The 19,565-nt window shown below is 40.1% G+C and overlaps 1 protein-coding gene across 1 annotated transcript; it reads left to right on the forward strand.

Moving 5' to 3' along the window:
• Window positions 1-14,945: 14,945 nt before the first annotated feature.
• LOC109206243 (LOB domain-containing protein 19-like) lies at window positions 14,946-17,013 on the forward strand. The gene is made up of 2 exons (XM_019369056.1): window positions 14,946-15,278; window positions 16,777-17,013. Exons 1-2 carry the CDS (start codon window positions 15,006-15,008, stop codon window positions 16,981-16,983), a joined length of 480 nt encoding a protein of 159 aa, XP_019224601.1. The 5' UTR covers window positions 14,946-15,005; the 3' UTR covers window positions 16,984-17,013.
• The last annotated feature ends 2,552 nt before the right edge of the window (window positions 17,014-19,565 follow it).

Genomic DNA, 19,565 nt, shown 5'->3' on the forward strand with positions numbered 1-19,565 from the left:
CTGCCCATGCTTCAGGTTTTCTGGTTCGTTCAATTCCCCCGACTTGAGGCTCACCTCCCTCACTGTATCCTGCACTCTCCCCAGATAATGAAGCTGTGGGGGAGGTGGAGTATTGTTCACCACTGCCTGCTATGGACTCATCAGACGAATCCGAGACTACATTGACTGGTCTTTTAGATGAGGGTGATGGTGGAGGAGTGTCATGTAATTGGAGTGGGTCAGTGATGTGAGTGGGGGCAGACTCTGAGGTTATGCTCCTGGATGGTGCATACTCACTCCCCGAAGAATGAGAGGCAGCTCTATCAGCAGCCCGTATCAGTTTACGGGTCTTTTTAATGTTTTACCGAGCCTGGGGAGTGAGTTTAGCTATTTTCTTGCCCTTACCCCCTTGGGAGGCACCACCTCTCCCGGGTTGTTGTGTTTGTTTACCGCCTCGTTTTATAACCATGATCTGCAAAAAATACACGTCTAACATTGTTAGTTTAAGCACATACAGTGGAATAGATGAATAACACAAGAGGAAGACACAGTTAATTTGCAGAATACAGAAGCAGGACACAGGGGTGCGGACCGCGTAGAACTGGAGCGCGGACCGCGCTGGACATATGCCCCCAATGAGACCTCTCTGAATCTCCTAACGCGGTCCGCACTGATATGGACCGCGGCTGCATTGGACCAGCACGGACCGCGCAAGAATGCGACGCGGCCGCGCTGGTAACAAGTTAAGCACACAGATAAATGGACGCCGACCGCACAGAAAGGACGCGCGGCCGCGCTGGGCCATGGATTTTTAACTGAGTTAGGGTTTAACACATTAGTCCGCTTTTGATCAATTATGGGTCCTAGTTTCCCCTACTCAATTACTCATATAGAAATTCATGCCCAGTGTTCAAAACAAACACAAAAAAAACTGACCTAATCATTAAACCTAAGAAAAATGTGAAGAAAGAAGAAGCTATACTACTGGGAAGCAAACAAAATAATTAAAAATTAAGACTAATGAATGAAATATGCAAGAAATGTTACCGGGAATTATGAAGATTCAAACTACTTGATGCAAAGGTCTCAGATGAACAGTAAAAATTAGGCTCAGGAAGTTAGAGTGCGAAAAGGGTAAAATAAGGCCTTGGGTCTCTATTTATAGAAAACCGTGGGACCTTTCACTAACCTACCAGCGCGGCCACGCAAAAATGGCCGCGGACCGCGCTGGGTTTAAGTCCAGCACACTTGAACCTAGTTTCCCACGCGGACCGCACTATTATGTAGCGCGGCCGCGCGGGTAACTTCAGAGACTTACACCCCCTAGCATAAGCCAGCGCGGACCGCACTGATTTGTAGCGCGGCTGCGTTGGCAAACTTCAGAGACCTGACTTTTTGTGCTTTTGTTTTGCACTGCTTCAACATTATCCCTGCAACATCTCACAAACCATTAGCCCAAAAATCCTAGTCTACAAAGAAAATCAAAGAAATAGAAAAAGACATGGGTTGCCTCCCAAGAAGCTCCTGATTTAACGTCGCGGCACGATGCATGTTACCATCATATCACTTCAAATGAATGCGTGCCACCACGTGGCTGTCATCAAACTTTCCCAAATAATGCTTGACACGATGCCCATTGACCCGAAATACTTCACCATTCTTGCTTTTGAGATCAAGAGCGCCAAAAGGAGTCACAAATACCACTTCAAAAGGACCACTCCACTTAGACTTGAGCTTGCCCGGAAATAACCTCAACCGAGAGTTGAAAAGAAGAACCATGTCGCTCACCTTGAACTCCTTACCCCGAGCATATTTGTCGTGAAGGTCCTTCATCGTGTCCTTATACAAGGATGAGTTGGAGTAGGCATGAAATCTAAACTCATCAAGTTCATTCAAATGCTCCACACAGAGATTGGCTGCAACATCCCATTCCAAGTTCAACTTTCTCAACGCCCACATAGCCTTGTGTTCTAATTCCACCAGAAGATGGCAAGCCTTACCAAACACCAACCGATACGGAGACATACCAATTGGAGTCTTGTAAGCCGTCCGATAAGCCCAAAGAGCATCATCCAATTTCTTCGACCAATCGGTCCTATTAGCATTCACTGTTTTGGACAAAATACTCTTTATTTCCCGATTTGAGACTTCCACTTGACCGCTAGCTTGTGGATGATAGGGGGTGGTCACTTTGTGGTTAACTCCATACTTAGCAAGCAATGAGTCGAAAGCCTTGTTGCAAAAATGGGACCCCCCATCACTAATAATGGCCCGAGGAGTACCAAACCTCGTGAAGATACTCTTTTTCAAGAATGCTACAACACTTCGGGCTTCATTGTTGGGTAGAGCCACGGCTTCCATCCACTTTGAGACATAATCCACCGCCACGAGAATGTAAGTGTTACCACAAGAGCTCACGAACGGACCCATGAAATCGATGCCCCAAACATCAAAAATATCCACCTCGAGAATTGTATTGAGGGGCATCTCATCCTTCTTTGAAATACCGGCGGCTCTTTGACATGCATCACATCTCTTCACCAAGTCACTAGCATCCTTGAACAATGTCGGCCAATAGAATCCGCAACTCAAAACTTTTGAGGCCGTCCTCACCCCCCCATGATGGCCTCCATAGGGAGAAGAGTGACAAGCCTCCAATATGCTCATTTGTTCACTTTCCGGTACACATCTTCTTATCACCCCATCCGTGCAAATTTTAAACAAATACGGATCATCCCAATAGAAATCCAAGCTATCCCGCTTGAGTTTCTTCCTTTGGTTGGAAGAGAGCTCACACGGGACATTACCAGTCACAATGAAGTTGGCGATGTCCGCGAACCATGGCATATCACACATAGAAACGGAAAGAAGTTGCTCGTCGGGGAACCTATCATTAATCTCAATACCATCACATGGTCTCCCCTCTTCCTCTAACCGGGACAAATGGTCCGCAACTTGATTCTCGCTTACCTTTCTATCCACAATCTCTAAGTCAAATTCCTGAAAGAGTAGCACCCACCTCATCAGTCTTGCTTTCGAATCCTTCTTAGTCATCAAATACCGAAGGGCTGCATGGTCCGTGTGTATGATCACCTTTGCTACCATAAGATAAGGTCGAAACTTCTCCATCGCGAACACAATAGCCAATAGCTCTTTTTTCGTCACTGTGTAGTTTCTTTGTGCCTCATTCATCGTTTTGCTAGCAATACACAGGATGGAACATTTTGTTGATCCTTTGGCCTAGCACCGCACCCACCGCCACATCACTCGCATCGCACATAAGTTCAAATGGCAAATCCCAATTAGGTGCGGTGATGATGGGAGTTGTTGTCAACTTGTGTTTCAATAGCTCAAAAGACTCCATGCACTTCTCATCAAAGATAAACTTGACATCCTTTTCCAACAATTTGCAAAGCGGGTTCACAATTTTTGAGAAGTCTCTAATGAATCGCCGGTAGAACCCGGCATGACCAAGAAAACTCCTCACCCCTTTGACAGAAGTAGGGGGAGGTAGCCTTGAGATGACCTCTATTTTTGCCTTATCAACTTCAATTCCTTGCCTTGAGATTTTGTGACCCAATATAATACCCTCTTGCACCATAAAGTGACATTTCTCCCAGTTGAGCACAAGGTTGGTCGCTTCACATCTTTCCAACACCCTATCCAAGTTCACCAAACATTCCTCAAATGAATCCCCCACCACGCTGAAATCGTCCATGAAGACCTCCAAGATATCCTCCACCATATCGGTGAAAATTGCCATCATACACCTTTGGAAGGTCGCCGGGGCATTACATAATCCAAATGGCATTCTCGAGAAAGCGAACGTGCCATAAGGACATGTAAAAGTTGTCTTCTCCTGATCCTCCGGGGCAATGAGAATTTGATTGTACCCCGAGTAGCCATCTAGAAAACAATAAAAGGCCCGGCCCGCAAGACGATCGAGCATTTGGTCCAAGAATGGTAGTGAGAAATGATCTTTTCTTGTCACCTTGTGAAGCTTTCTATAGTCCATACACACTCTCCAACACATAACCGTCCGAGTAGGAATCAACTCATTGTTGGCATTGGACACTACCGTCATTCCACCCTTCTTTGGCACACATTGGACCGGAGAGGTCCATGAACTATCCGATATCGGGTATACCACACCGGCGTCTAACCACTTGATAACCTCCTTCTTTACCACTTGTTGCATCGCTTCATTTAATCTTCTTTGATGTTCAAGAGAGGGCCTTGCATCCTCCTCCAAAATGATCTTGTGCATGTAAAATACGGGGCTTATCCCCCGAATGTCGGCCAATGTCCATCCAATCGCCTTTTTGCGCTTTTGAAGAACTGCCAAAGTGGCGTCAACTTGCATATTAGTTAGGCACGAAGAAAGAATAACAGGTAAAGTAGAATTTGAACCCAAAAACTCATACCTGAGTGTGGAGGAAGTGGCTTCATCTCCAACACCGGTGACTCCTCAATTGATGGTTTGGTTGGCAGAGTTTTGCCATTCTCAAGATCCAAAGATAGCTTCCTAGGCTCATAAGAATATGAACCCATACCATGCAATGCATTCGCGCACTCCACTCTACCGGCATCATCATTGACATCCATGTTAAGAAGCAGGGCTTCAAGAGGATCTTCAACACTAATCAAGGCACTTGTGTCATCCACTATCACTGCTGTGACAATGTCCACAAATGAACACACCTCTGTGCTATTGGGTTGTCTCATTGATTTGCACACATGAAATACCACCTTCTCATCACCCACACGGAATGTTAACTCACCAGCTTCAACATCAACCAAAGCCTTCCCCGTAGCTAGGAAAGGTCTCCAAAGAATGATTGATACCTCAAAATCCACTTCGCAGTCCAATATGACAAAGTCGGCCGGCAATATGAATTTGTCCACCTGGACAAGCACATCGTTAATTATACCTAAAGGCCTGTTCATCGACCGGTCCGCCATTTGAAGTCTCATCGAGGTTGGCCTAGGTTGCCCAATTCCCAAAGTCATGAACACTGAGTACGACATCAAATTAATGCTAGCCCCCAAGTCACATAGGGCCTTAGTAAACTCCGCACTCCCGATAGCGCAAGGAATAGTAAAAGCTCCAGGGTCTTCTAGTTTCGGGGCCATAGAATGCACAATCGCACTAACTTGGTGCGTCATCTTTATTGTTTCACACTCCATAAAACGCTTCTTGGTGACTAAATCCTTCATGAATTTTGCGTACCCAGGCATTTGTTCGAGTGCCTCTACTAAAGGAACATTGATTGTGAGGCTTTACATCATGTCTATGAATTTCTTGAACTGATTGTCATTCTTTTGCTTTGCTAACCACTGAGGATATGGTGGATGTGGTTTAGGCACGGGTGCCTTAGCCTTGGGCACCACCGGCTCGGATATATCAATAATGTGTTCCCTAGACGGGTTCACGGCATCTTGAGTCTCTACCCCGGCCTCATCATCAATATCAATCCGCACATCATTTGCCACTATTGGTTCAACCACATTGTCAACATTCAAAGGCACATCATCATCATGCAACTCAACTTCATCATTCATAACCCGATTCTCATCCGAGGCATGCACATCACCGCCTCTTCCACTCCTAGTTGTAACTGCCATCACATGATTGTTACCTCCCTTTGGGTTCACTACCGTGTCACTTGGTAGCGCACCTTTATGTCGGGTATTTAAAGCTTGAGAAATTTGTCCTATTTGCACATCTAGGTTCCGGATGGATGTGTTATGTGAAGCCAATTGTGCGTCAGAATCTTGGTTCTTTTTCATCATCTGCTCGAACATCATCTCTATCCGTCCCATATCACTCCCGGAAGAACTAGGCCCTTGCGACTGAAAGGGGGTGGATTGTTTGGTTGTTGGAACATGGGGGGCTTTGAAAGCCTTGCCCCCTACCACCATTATTCCACCCTCCTTGATTGCTATTTTTGTTTCTCCAATTGTTGTTGTTCCCGTTCCAATTGCCTTGGTTGTTACCTTGATTACCCCAATTGTTGTTCTGATTGTTATTGTTTCAATTGTTACCACCTTGTTGTTGATTATTGTTATTCCAATTGCCGCCTCCTTGTTGATTGCCCCAATTGCCTTGGGGGCGCCATTGTTGATTCCCTTGATTTCCTCTATTTCCTTGGTAGTTATTGACATATTGGCATTCCTCACTTTGATCATCATAACACTCGTTCGAATAACCACCACCATCATTGTTGTTGTCAAACTGCTCACAATTACCTTGTTGTTGTTGCTGCCCCCTTTGCCTCCTTTTCAACATAGACACATTCTCCATTGCATTGACTTGGCGCGGGCTTTGAACTTGTTGCAATTGCGCCTTCGCCAATTGATTCATTGTTGTTGTAAGTTCGGCAATAGCTTGGCCATGGTCATTCAATTCCTTGTGCAAATGGATGACCGTGGGGTCACCTTGGGGCACATTTGCTCGGCTTTGCCATGCCGAAGAAGTGTCGGCCATTTCATCAAGTCACATCATAAAGTTTCCACCGGCCAATTGGTTCACAATGCACTGATTCGTGGTGTTGATGCCCCTATAGAAAGTCTGCTGGATCATCGCCTCAGTCATGTCGTTGTTAGGGCACTCATTCACCATTGTTCTATATATTTCCCAGATCTCGTGCAATGGTTCCGTTGGCATTTGCTTGAAAGCTAGAATTTCATCCCGAAGAGCTGCCATATGACTTGGAGAAAAGAACTTGGCAATAAATTTGTCCGCCAATTCATCCCATGTGGTGATAGAATAATTTGGAAGCCTTTCTAACCAGTCCAACGCTTTACCCCGAAGAGAAAACGGGAAAAGCCTCAATCTCAACGCATCCTCTGACACGCTTGTTTGTTTGCTGCCCCAGCAAGTATCTACGAACCCCTTCAAGTGCTTGTATGCATTTTGGTCGGAGGCGCCCGTAAAATACCCTCTTTGCTCGAGCAAGGTCAACATGACATTAGTGATTTGAAATTTCCCCGCCCGGATTCGAGGAGGAACAATGGCACTCGTATACCCTTGATTTGGAAGAACTCTTGGGACTGCTCTTGGCGGTGGCGGAGGAGGGTCTGGAATAGGATTGTTGTCATTTGCGTTGGCCGAACGACCTCTTCATAGAACTTGAGGTGCATAACCTCCTCGGGTTCAAGATCATCTACCTCCTCCCCCGCATTCACGTTGCCAAGAAGGTCGTTTGCATTGAGAGCCATAGTACCTGATTGATCGACACAAACAGAATTAGTAAACAAGAAGGAAAGAGAAGCAAAACACAAAACTAGCTACACAGATAGTCAACACCATAAGCTCCCCGGCAACGGCGTCAAAATGTTGATCGCGGCCGTCTCAACACTACACAATGGTAGGAAGAGTGGGTAGCAATAACTAATACCCAAATAGTGGATCGGGGTCGAATTTCCACAGGGAGCTTGGAATGGAGTTGTATTGCCTGTTTAGCCTAGAGTTGCGGTTGTGCTTCTAATGTCGCTTCACACATTTTTGAGTTTTTCATTTTAAACTACTCTTGTAAAACTAATGATTTAAACTAAATTATGCTAGGAGAATATTGCTAAGTTGTACTTAATATAGGAAAAAGGCACTAGGGTCGTGACACTACCTAGGTGGCTAGATAACGGGTAGAAGCTACTAAGGGGAGATTGATAAATCTGGGTTTATTGCTATAACCGTTGCACAATTGCACTCATTCTCACACCTCTCGATAGAGAGAACGATTTTGCCCAATTGACTCTCTCGAGACCAATTAGGTAGGCCAATTAGACCGAACAACTAGGGCTCAAGTAGGGTAGTTACTCTTTCGAGGTTTAACCCGTTAATTGGGACTACCATTCTTATGGGTCCATCCCAATTCCTTGTTGGGTTAACTTTTAGGGTCATATGACTCTCTTTCTCAAGAAGAGTTAGACCCACTAAGCTTGAATTCATGTTTGCAACCACAAATTCTAGATTGAAACACAAAATTAACCCAAATAACAAATACCCAATCTCAATCTCACCCAAGAATGAAACACCCATTAACTACCCACACTAGGGTTGAACCACAACCCTAGCTAATGGGTTTAGCTAGACATAATTAAAGAAGAAACAGTAGAAATAGATGATGAAATGAACATGTTAATTGATTACTAATTAGAATCTATGATATTCAAGAGTAAAAATGCCAAAATAGGCTACACAACACGTCTCACGAGCGCAGCCTTTGTTTAGAAGCAAAAACATAACCTAAAAATGGTAAAAAGATCTATTTATACCGAGCTGGAAAATATGGACAAAAATACCCCTGCGGGGTCAGCGCGGACGACGCAAAAAGGTAGCGCGGCCGCGTAGGCACTTTGAACTCTCAAATCTCATCTCTGAAGTTGGGGGGCCGCGGACCGTGCGAAAATGTAGCGCCGCCGCGGCGGAGGATCGGCGCGGACCGCGCAGGAATGGGGCGTGGCCGCATAGCTTGACTTGGTCAAATCTCCATGTCTCTGAATCTCCTTCACGCGGACCGCACTGATATGTAGCGCGGCCACGTGGGACTTAAGCCTGCACTGGTGGTTCTCTGAACTTCCCTTGCGTGGACCGCACAGAAATGGAGCGCGGCCGCGTGGCTTGCAATGGTCTTCTGCTCGCAGGGACTTAACCAACATATAGTTAATATAAACCTCCATTGATTTCATTATTTTTTCTTCGAATATTCGATTAACTAGACGTTGATACGTGCCACCAGTGTTCTTTAGCCTAAACGACATCACGTTATAATCATGGCATCACTTTTCTTGATTGCCCGACTCACTTTGAATTTGGTTGTACCCAGAATAGGCATCGAGAAAACTCAGTATCTCGTGTTCGTCCATCGCATCGATCATTCGATCGATGTTAGGCAAAGGGAACGAATCCTTCGAACACACCTTTCGATCCGATAGGTGCTCGACTAGTATAACCTGCTCGAATTCCTCGATTATCGATTTAGTGGCATCGGTGTCATCAGGTGCTATTAAAGATCTCGGGACGCCGTAATCATCCTCATCGTTCACTGTGTGCTCCTGCTATTTTTCCGGCCTGGTCGAGGTAGGGATCATTGATTTCTATTTGGTTTCCTTTTCTTCGGCCAGACCCCTGCTTTTTGATGTCGAAATTGCGGGCATCGAGATTACCTCATCGACAACGAACATCTCCTTCGCATCCGGTTGTTCCCCCTAGACTATTTTAACTCCTCCTGGAGTAGGAAATTTTAACGTCTGATGTAAGGTTGAAGGCATCGCGCTCATGTTGTGAACCCATGGCCTTCCGGACAAGGCATTGCACCTCATATCCTCTAGATCGCGTAAAACTTTTTTTCCTGGGCGACCCGGTAGTGCTTACAGATAAAGTTATTTCACCCTTCATCGTTTCGCACACCATGTTGAATCTGTTAAACACCCAGACCCCCAGTACGATTTGGTCCAATCTAGTTGTTCTACGACCCTCCATCGGATGATGTTGGCTGAGCTACCTGGGTCAATAAACACATATTTAACTCGAGATTTATTGATAAGCACGGATATTACCAGTGCATTATTTTGAGCGTGGATGATGCCCTCGACATCTTCATCGCTGAATGAGAGGGCCCCTTCCAGGGCGTAATCCCGGGTGTGTTTTTCCCTTGTAATAGAAACTTTGGTGCATTTTATCATCGACCCTTGGGGGACATCCACTCCCCCAATGATCATATTGATCACGTGTTGGCCTCCTCTTGTTCAACCTATTTATTGGCGTCCCTATTTTTTAAATATTTTTTGGCCTATTCGCTTAGGAATTCTCGAAGATGCCATTGTTGAATTATTGAGCCACTTATTCCCTTAGCTATCGACAATCTTCGATTTATGACAGTGAGTACCGTGTTACTTGCACACCAAGCTATGATCCCTTTGTGCGGGATCAGACTGAAGTGGCCTAAGCTACTTGGTGTCTTTGAAGAGACCTATGGCCGACACTATACTTGCAGCATCCACGTTGGAATTGTACTCCAATAATCTCGGTGATTCCCTACCCTCGAGCGACCTATCAAAACTACTTTTACTCATTAAACCCCGATTGCTCGGTCCGTGATCATTTCTCATGTCGCTCCTAGTTGGGTGGCACCCGAATCCGTTTCCTCTTCTGTCCAAGTCGTACCCTGATACTGGTGATGGAACGGCCTTGGCTCCTGGTCAATAATCCTCTTAGATCTATCATTCGCTTTGTTAGCATAAACAAACCCCGAGGGCCCTCCAGGTCGTCCTCGACTCTGATCTTCGATTGATGCCTGTTATGGACGTCGGCCCAAGTAACTGCCGGGTACTCCACCAAGTTTTGCTTTAAATGTTGAGAAGCAACGAAACTTTGGGGGTTGAGACCTTGAGTAAACGCCTGAATGGCCCAATCATCTGCGACTAGGGGCAGGTCCATTCGCTCCATCTGGAACCTCGACACGAACTCCCTGAGCATCTTGTTATCCCTCTACTTGACTTTGAAAAGGTCTGATTCTCGACCTTGATGGTGCCAGCATGGGCTTTTACGGAATCATCCGTAAGCATAGCAAATAAATTAATAGAATTTGGAGGCAAGTTGTGATCCCATATCATCGCTCCTTTGGACAAGGTTTCGCCAAATTTCTTCAATAACACTAATTCGATCTCGTCGTCTTCCAGGTCATTCCCCTTGATTGCACACGTATAGGAGGTTACATGCTCGTTTGGATCTACGGTCCCATTAAATTGGGGATGTCGAGCATTTAGAATCTCTTCGGGATTGGCTTCGGCGCCGCACTCGGGGGAAAGGCTTTTGAATGAATTTTTTTGGAATCTAGCCCCTTCAATATTGGAGGCGCTCCCGAGATCTGATCGACCATGGAATTGTAAGTTTTCACCTTCTTGTCATTGGCCTCTATCTTTTTCTCACTAGACTCCACCCCCTTTGTCAGTGCTTCGAGCATCTTCATCACCTCGGAAGTTCTCCAGCCCGGTCCCGAATACATCCGGTTCAACGGCAATTTTTTTATCCCTTCGAGTGTTTTCTCTGACCCGCTCGGGCTCAATCCTATTAGGGACGTGACTTTGGGTCTGCAACTGCGTTATTGCGGCTTGCTGAGCTTGCAACATTTCGAAAATCAACCGCAAGCTAACTCCATCACCTTCCCCTTCGGGTGCTTCTCGAGCCGATGGTCGCGGTGCCCCGCGAATGCTGTTTCGAAGTCAATTGGCATGTTGATGTTGATGGCAACCTGTAAATTAGCGTCGACCGGGTCTGCGACTGGGACACCATAGGAATCAACATGGGCACGTCATTGCCAGGTACCACATTATTATTTTCACCGTGGTGGCCGACTCGGCGTCAACGTTCAAGTTAGCAGACTGAGAATTTGACATTCTTAGGTTAACCTGAAATCAAACTTCAAAGAACAAGTGTAAAATAGAGTGTGTTATGGAGGTTCGTATTAAATCACGATTATTATTCTTGGTCCCACGGTGGGCGTCAAACTATTTACCGTTAAAAATGAGTAACAATTAAATTTGTTCGCGGTTTAAAGGATACATGATATAATTTAATACGAATGATCTAAGAACAACAAATAACTAAATTAAAGAGAGATAAAACGATCAAACCAAACGCGATGGAACAATTAAACCTGATTTTGAATTGAACACTGAAACTGGCTCGAGCCCTCGATTCAGGCTCGGTTGTAAATAAAGAAAAGTAGAACTAAAGAACACTTTGAACAACAGCTAGAAGACAAAAATAAACTTTATTGCCTTGATATGTGTGCCAACAGTAGTTTAAAATGAAAACATTCTCCCTTTATATAGTAGGGGAGTTTCATTCTTAGTACAAGTCTAAATAAGGTAAAAATCTTCTTTTTTGTGTAAATGATGATCTACAGTTGATATCGGGCAGGATTTGCACCGTAATACCCGGTTGAGGGCGGATATCATGGCTTCCGGCTTATCGTGCTTAACCGTTCCTCTTTTTCCTTAGTCTCGAACCTCCACTCTGCCCGGACCTGATGCTCAGCCATATCCGATCCCGGATGCACAGTCTGTCCTCTACGTTCTCAGAAACGAGGAACCTTTCGGCTTTACTCAAGGTTGCGTCAGATCATGCTTCTCTCTCGTTTCTTTACCGAAAAATCAATGGCAACATTATCTCCGATCGTGCTAGAAAATAGTAGATATGATATCTCAAAAGGAAGTGTCTGGATTCATATTTTTTGAAACTGTCTAGATTCATTTTGTTGGACATTTAGCGTCTTTACTATTTCATATAATAGTGGGTCATTATTTCATATTTGTATCTGTTGGACCATTACTCACCTCCTTCCTTCTGCTGGATTTTCTACCAAGAATAAATCTTTGTTAGTTTCTGCTCCTAGTTTTATACCAAAAGAGCTTGTTGAATCCCGGGGTATACACCCAAATCGGGTGAAATATCTTTAAGGACAGTGTCTTTAGCACGCCTCAAGCTTTGAAGAATTTCGTACATATTTTATGATCAAGTATTTTCCGTAAGATTTACAACAGATTATACCCGTACACAACGTTCTATTTCGAAAATAGAATGAACCAGATAATCATGTAATGTGCACTCAAATAATATTTTTTCAACAATAGGCACATTTAATTTTGAATCAGTCAAAATAAAAATCAAAAAGTTAAATCTCACAGTAATTGGCAGAAGTCCCACTTAACACACTTGCGTGAATGAACTCAATTGAGGGAAAAACACACTCCTCATTTTCTTTTCATTCCTTTCTTGTTTCTCCTCAAATCTCAACTGTAGTAGTACTGGTAAGGACTGAGTGTGATTTGTGATTGAGATGACAAGAAGAAAAGGAGGTGTTGGGCAAAGAGGGGGAAGAAGGATTGAGTAAGGGACAATTGGATGGGATGTCTGTAGCTCGTTGGGAATAGCTACGTTTGCAGTGACTATGAAACGGCTGATTGACTTGATTCGATAAGATTTTGGTGAACAATGTAATCACCGTTTCAGTTTATGCGAACCTATTTTCTTTTATGTCCGTTCCAGAAAAAATGACCCTTTTCTAAATTTGGTAACAATTTAGCTTAAACTTACAATTCTACCCTTAATGAGAAGCTTTTATAACCACACAAATACTCTGGGCCCCTTTTTGACTTGTTTAGAACCACAAATTCCAAAAGTCTTCATTTTTTCTTACACTTCGTGCCCAGTCAAACAGGTTCACATAAATTAGAACGAAGGGAGTAGTAAGTCTTCATGTTAAGATATGCATTGTGCTTAAAATAATATTGCAGTTTTGTGAGTAAGAAATATTTTTTCCACAAACATTGAAAAAAATTTAGTTTGAAAAACTCACTTTCGAAAATCTCCAAAAGGTTATAAATTTTTATGGACAAACACATATTTTTTTAAAAAAATCGAAAAAAAAAAAATTATGGACACACGGGTCTGTAATACACTGAAATATGAGATTTTGTACAATATCAGATACTACTATATATATAAAAAGACAATCAATGATCTTTTATACTAACATGTAGTAATAACCTGCAAAAGGATGGTAATTTGTTACACACAATAAAAATGCAATGACATTATAATTTTCTTGTACTATTATTAATGCATGTACTTTAAATTCATATTTTTATAAGTTGTTTCTAGTTTAGTCCTAATTTGTTTGATATAATTTGAACGGGTACACAATTATATAACAAACAGAAGATTTTGGCATAAATATAAATATGGATAACATCTCAAAAGTATTATTGTGCAAATAGCCGCAGAACAAAATCATATCAATGACAAAATATTGGGAATATAAAAATGAATATTTGAGATGAAAGATAATGATGGGCCGAATAATAAACAGAGAGTAAATATAAGACAAAATGCAAACGTTAAAGGTATATTTGTATCTTTTCCCATTTTTATAATAAAAGTTCATTAGAAGAGAAGCAAAAATTGTACCAATTAAATTAGAACGAATTGAATAGTATAAAATACAGGAAATAGAAAAATGTCAATAAAACATAGTGACCATAATTAATGAAATTCAAACTCGTAAACTAAATGTTGAATTTTATCTCTTAGTCGCACGGCACACTTTCTATATCTTCCCTGTTCTTTGTTTATCTTCATTATCTTCTGATCGGATCAAACTATGACCCTATTTGGATCATTATGTAATATTTTAGTGGTTGCCGCAAGAGATGACGTCATATATTAGTTTTTCCCAAGGTGAACAATTAGAAATAATAGAGCAATTACTGTTCAGTATTCACTCCAACATTTGTATGATTGCTTGACGCAAGCTCCTTTTGCTCCTCTCTTTTGCCTTGGCTTCAAAGTTTACACATTTGTATGCATCCTAACACCAGAAAACCGTCCTTTCCTCTATTTAAAACACTCTTTTAAATCCTAACCCTTTTATAATTCAACAAATACTAATTATACTTATGTTGTAATCTAGAATTAATGTCTCCAACAAGTTTGAGTGTACTTTAAAGTAGGCTAATTCTCATCATATGCAACATTATTAGTGGTATTATTTATACATTTCTAAAGTTTTTTGAAGTACATATAATATGATTTAGAAAATACGTTTCAAGGAAGTAGCTATCAAGTGACCCACCACCAAAAGCTTCGGAGCGAGCCCGTTTAACTGGACACGGCATTTAAGAAAATAGAGAAGACTTTTGAACTTGTGGTATAAAATTAGACACAAATACTTTGTTTGACTATAAATGCATAAAGATAAATTGTAGGAGTCATTTTATTTTATTTTTGACAAAGACTAAAAAAAAAATAGGTTCAAATAAATTAAAACGGACGGAGTAATTACTTGTATGTAGTAACAAAGAGCGACAAGTAGTCCTACCTACCTTCTATAATTGAATAAATACCAACATATCTCACTCACTCCAAATCTTTAGCTCTTTCTCTGCCTTCTCTTCTTCATTCCCCATACCCCACAAAACTGAAAAACTCTCTGCAGAAACTGAAACTAAAGTTCAAAAATATGAGCAGTGGACCTTGTGGTGCATGCAAATATCTTAGAAGGAAGTGTGTAAAAGGTTGCATATTTGCACCTTATTTTGATACAGAACAAGGCATGTCTCACTTTGCTGCTGTACACAAGGTGTTTGGAGCAAGCAATGCCTCCAAATTATTGCTCAGCATTCCGGCAAACAGGCGTCTCGAAACTGTTATTACACTCTGCTATGAGGCTCTTGCTAGAGTTAGAGACCCTGTTTATGGCTCTGTTGCTCACATCTTCACTCTTCAACAACAGGTGCTTTTTTTTTTAAGTAACTGAAACATAAGACTTGTTTTTCTTAGTTTGCTGTTAGTACTATTTTTGTGCCCCTTGTTATTGATATTGCTTTTTCTACTATCTCTTTCCATCTTTCTTGAGTAGAGCGTCTAATGGAAACGGCTTCTCTATCATCACAGGGTAAGGGGTAAGGTCTGCGTACACACTATCCTTTACAGACTGCATTTGTGATACTTTATTGTTGTTGTTCTTGAAAAATAAGATATGTTACATGCTGTGACTTTTTCTTAGGTTCCTCTTTTCTTACTAGTTCTACTTATGTTTTTTCACAAACTTGACCAAATAAAAGAGAAATTGATTTTTTTTAAATGGTCCTGTGTAAGAAACTCATAAATTATTCAAAGATAAAAGTAAAATTTTTGGATTAACTATGGTACTAGTTAATGTTTTTTAGCCGGCTGTTTGTATGAGTTGATTATTAGTGAAAACCCACTATTTATTTTAAGCTAACATTTCTGAAATGATGCAAATTTTGTGAGTGCTGCCCCCCCTACCCCCCCCCCCCCCTTTTTTTCTTTTTGGTTTATATATGCTGACTTGCAATAATTGGATTGATGTAATAGTTGATTGATGTGGACTTTGTATAGTGTCTTCTTGCTTGACGGGGCTAATAAGCAACACTAATCAACTTTAGCAGCTCGAGAAATATAAAATACATCAATAATTTGACTTAACTGCTTTCTCTGATTTTTTGTCTTTCATGGAAGTCTACAAAATATTGTTAAATGTACTGAGTGGAAGTCTTAATTTGGCATATTCAATTCAGATGCTAATAGGTGTATATATTTGTATGACTTTAAATTTTGTATACTGATAGTGTGTATAACTTTTTATACCATGCTATGACTCTAAGGGATTGTTGGGTAGGGTGTATAAGAATAGTACGGAACACTACAAAAAAAACTGGAATTAGCTACCAACGTCGTCGCTAATCTGTCGCTAAAACGCTCGTAGCTAGCGGAATTTCTTGATAATCCGTTGCTAATCCATCGCTAAATGAGATTAACGACGGATATTTCTGTTTAGCTACAGAATTTGTCCGTCGCTAAAACCTGATTTTTTAGTAGTGGAATTAGGTGTATTAGTAATGCATGTATTAATTATACAGATATTATTTCTTATCTATTGTTTCCTGTGGTGTATTAAAAATTATAATACATTGCATAATTTTTAAGAAAAATAGTTATTTACAAAAATGCCCTCCATATTCTCTAGCTTTAAGGGACTTTAAGGACAACTTTGTCTTTAACCATACCAATGCATGCATTAATAGCCTTGGTATTACTAATGTCATGATTTTCTATGCATTACTTATACATGCTAATACCAAGTATGATGTATAACCAAACAAAGTATTAATAATGCACAGAGCTAATGCGTGCATTATTTTTTTCAATGACTCCTACCAAACGACCCCTGAAAAATCTAAGTGTTTGGTTTTCATATATACGTGTAGGTTGTGACATTGCAAGCAGAGTTAGCTTATGTTCAAGCCCGTCTTTCCACCCTGCAATCTGCTTCTTCAGAACTGGCAGCAACGACTTATTCTTACGTATCTATGGATCCTTTGTTCGATACAACAGTTTTGCATCATGTGTTGGATCAACAACTGGATAATTGTGACCTCCATTCTGTAGCTAGAGATTTCCACTCTACACTCTAATCTAGACTTAGGTTGGGTCTTTAATCGCCATGACAAAGATACTTAACTTAGTTTTTAACTATTACTATCATTTAACTCGCTTTTGTTTATATGTTAATCTTTCTAGTTCTTCTCTAATCAATGCTAATTGTGTTTGATTCTAATCTATGGAACTTTTTCCTTGCTTAGCTTTTAATCTCTTGCTTATGAATAAACTAAATGGAAAAGACTTTGATTTGTTGGATTTCATCATATAAAGTAACTTATCTAGCAGTTAACTTGTCCCCCCATTTCAACTTGGCCTCATTTTCATTTCCTAGCCGGTAACGTCAACTTGCATTAGTTTCACCATAGATTTCACCGATGACAATAAGAACCGAAAAAAGGGATTATTAGCCAATAAGTTGATACTATTTGGGCTTGCAAATTTCCTACTAAGGGAAATTATTCAAGCTTAGGAGCTGGGCATCGCATTTATCAAAATAAAGGGGTTTTGACACAGTTACCCACTAAAACAAGACTATTTATCCTTGTCTACCCATTTGTTTTTCTATCCATAAACTAATTACATTTCCTACCCATTGTAGTTTCTGTCGGGAATTTTTTCTTTATTCTCCAATTCTTTTTTGTTTCTATGCTTCTTTTCTTTCTTTTTTTTACTTTTCTTTTTTCTAGTTTTCTTCTTATTTTTTTCTTTTTTCCTTTTCTAATTTCATTTAACTTCTTTTTTTTATATTCTTTTTCTCTTCATAATCTAATTTCATTTACTGTTTTCACTATTTTTTATTATTCTTTTTTTATATTATTATTAAAGAAAAATCAAATTGTGTACCAATTAAATGTAGCTAATACAACAAAAAAATATTAACTAACATATGATACCAGTATAGTATATAGCTATATCAACAGGGTATACAATTGTACGCAAAGAGTTAAAAAAAATTAATTCAATTATTAAACTGAAATAATATCAGTTGTCAATAAAAATTTCAAAAAATTCTAAAAGAATCTAATTGTAAGAGTATACTGTTATATTATATAGCATACTATATTTTTTTTTTTTTGCATTTTCAATTTGCCCCCCCCCCCCCCAATCGCTGGGTAAAAGCTTAAAGCAAGTTAAAAGGGAAAAGGCAAGTGAATTTACGGGTAATAAGTATACTATTATACTATATTGTATTCTATTACAGCATACTGTTACAGTATATTGCATATTATTACAGTATACTATAACAATATATTGTATACTATAATAGTATACTGTTGCAGTATAACTATATACTCCTACAGTATATTATATACTGTAGTGGTATATTGTTAGGTAACTGTGTTCTTCTTTGATTATTACAATATATACCGTTGCAGTGTATTGTAAGCTATAATAGTATACTGTTGCAGTATAGCTATATACTCCTACAACATATTGTATAATTTTTGACTATTATTTTTGGGGCGATTATATTATGTAGACTCCCCAAACATTTTCCTATGGTTAAGTGGGTGCTCATGATTCAAGGAGAAGAAATATAGCAGAATTCCGGGCCCAAGTAAGTTGCTTTCACTTTGCAGAAGGCCCATACTGGAAGGCCCAATAATTCAAAGACATTGGCGGTGAAAAAGTTCTAGTGAGAAAATTATTTGGATCTTTACATAAATAGCCGTTCATAGTCATTACTCTTTTAGTCATATACACAAATTATACATTCTTAGCATCGATGGCAGGCCTACTTTTACAGCTTGAGACAAGAGTTCAATTCGAGGAAAGCATAAAATTATTATACATAATTATACACATATAATACATAAATTATGCATATATTTTAGCCATCAGCTATTTTTGGTTGAACTTAGGGGTGTTCGTCAGTCGGTACGGTACGGTATTTAGATATTTCGGTTCGGTATTTTTGGTATTCGGTTTCTTAAAATATTATACCAATACCATACCTAATTAAATTCGGTATGGTTCGGTTTTCTTCCTTTCGGTTTCGATTTATTCGGTTCGGTAACTTCGGTTTATTCGGTTTAAATACTAACTAGTGCATAAAGCCATAGACTCTAATATTCTTAATTAAAGTACTCAAAAATACAAAACTGAAAATGTTTGTTGACAAAACTTTTGTCCAAAACTAGCAAATATCGTCCCAAATAGAGAAATTGTATATAAAAGAATATTTGATCATAAGAAATGTCTTGTTACTTGTTTAGTGTTAATTGATGAACTTAGAGAATAAAGGAAAGAAAATATTTAGATTTTTTATATTTATGTTATAATTGATAATATGTGTCTTGTGTAATATAATATATATTTCGGTACGGTATCGGTATTTCGGTATTTTATTTTAAAATACCAAATACCACACCTAATACCAATATTTTTAAAAACTTAAACCAAATACCATACCAAATACCAAAATACCGTTTACCAAATACCAAAATTTTTATTTTCTGTACGGTAATTCGGTATTTACCAAATTATGCACAGCCCTAGTTGAACTGGTTGGATGGCCGGCTATTTGGGTTAATTGTTCAATATTTATTCGCATTAATTTCATCATATTCACTTAACTTTTACTTTATTACACTAAAATTACTGAACTATTTCT

This window comes from Nicotiana attenuata, unplaced genomic scaffold (genome assembly GCF_001879085.1).
Source record: "Nicotiana attenuata strain UT unplaced genomic scaffold, NIATTr2, whole genome shotgun sequence".
Classification (NCBI taxonomy): domain Eukaryota; kingdom Viridiplantae; phylum Streptophyta; class Magnoliopsida; order Solanales; family Solanaceae; genus Nicotiana; species Nicotiana attenuata.

What these genes read in the sequence shown, in the direction of transcription:
- LOC109206243 (XM_019369056.1), top strand. Translation starts at nt 15,006, where the DNA reads ATGAGCAGTGGACCTTGTGGTGCATGCAAATATCTTAGAAGGAAGTGT. An exon ending in TCTTCACTCTTCAACAACAG is followed by an intron (nt 15,279 to 16,776) that starts GTGCTTTTTTTT and finishes ATATACGTGTAG; the next exon opens with GTTGTGACATTGCAAGCAGA.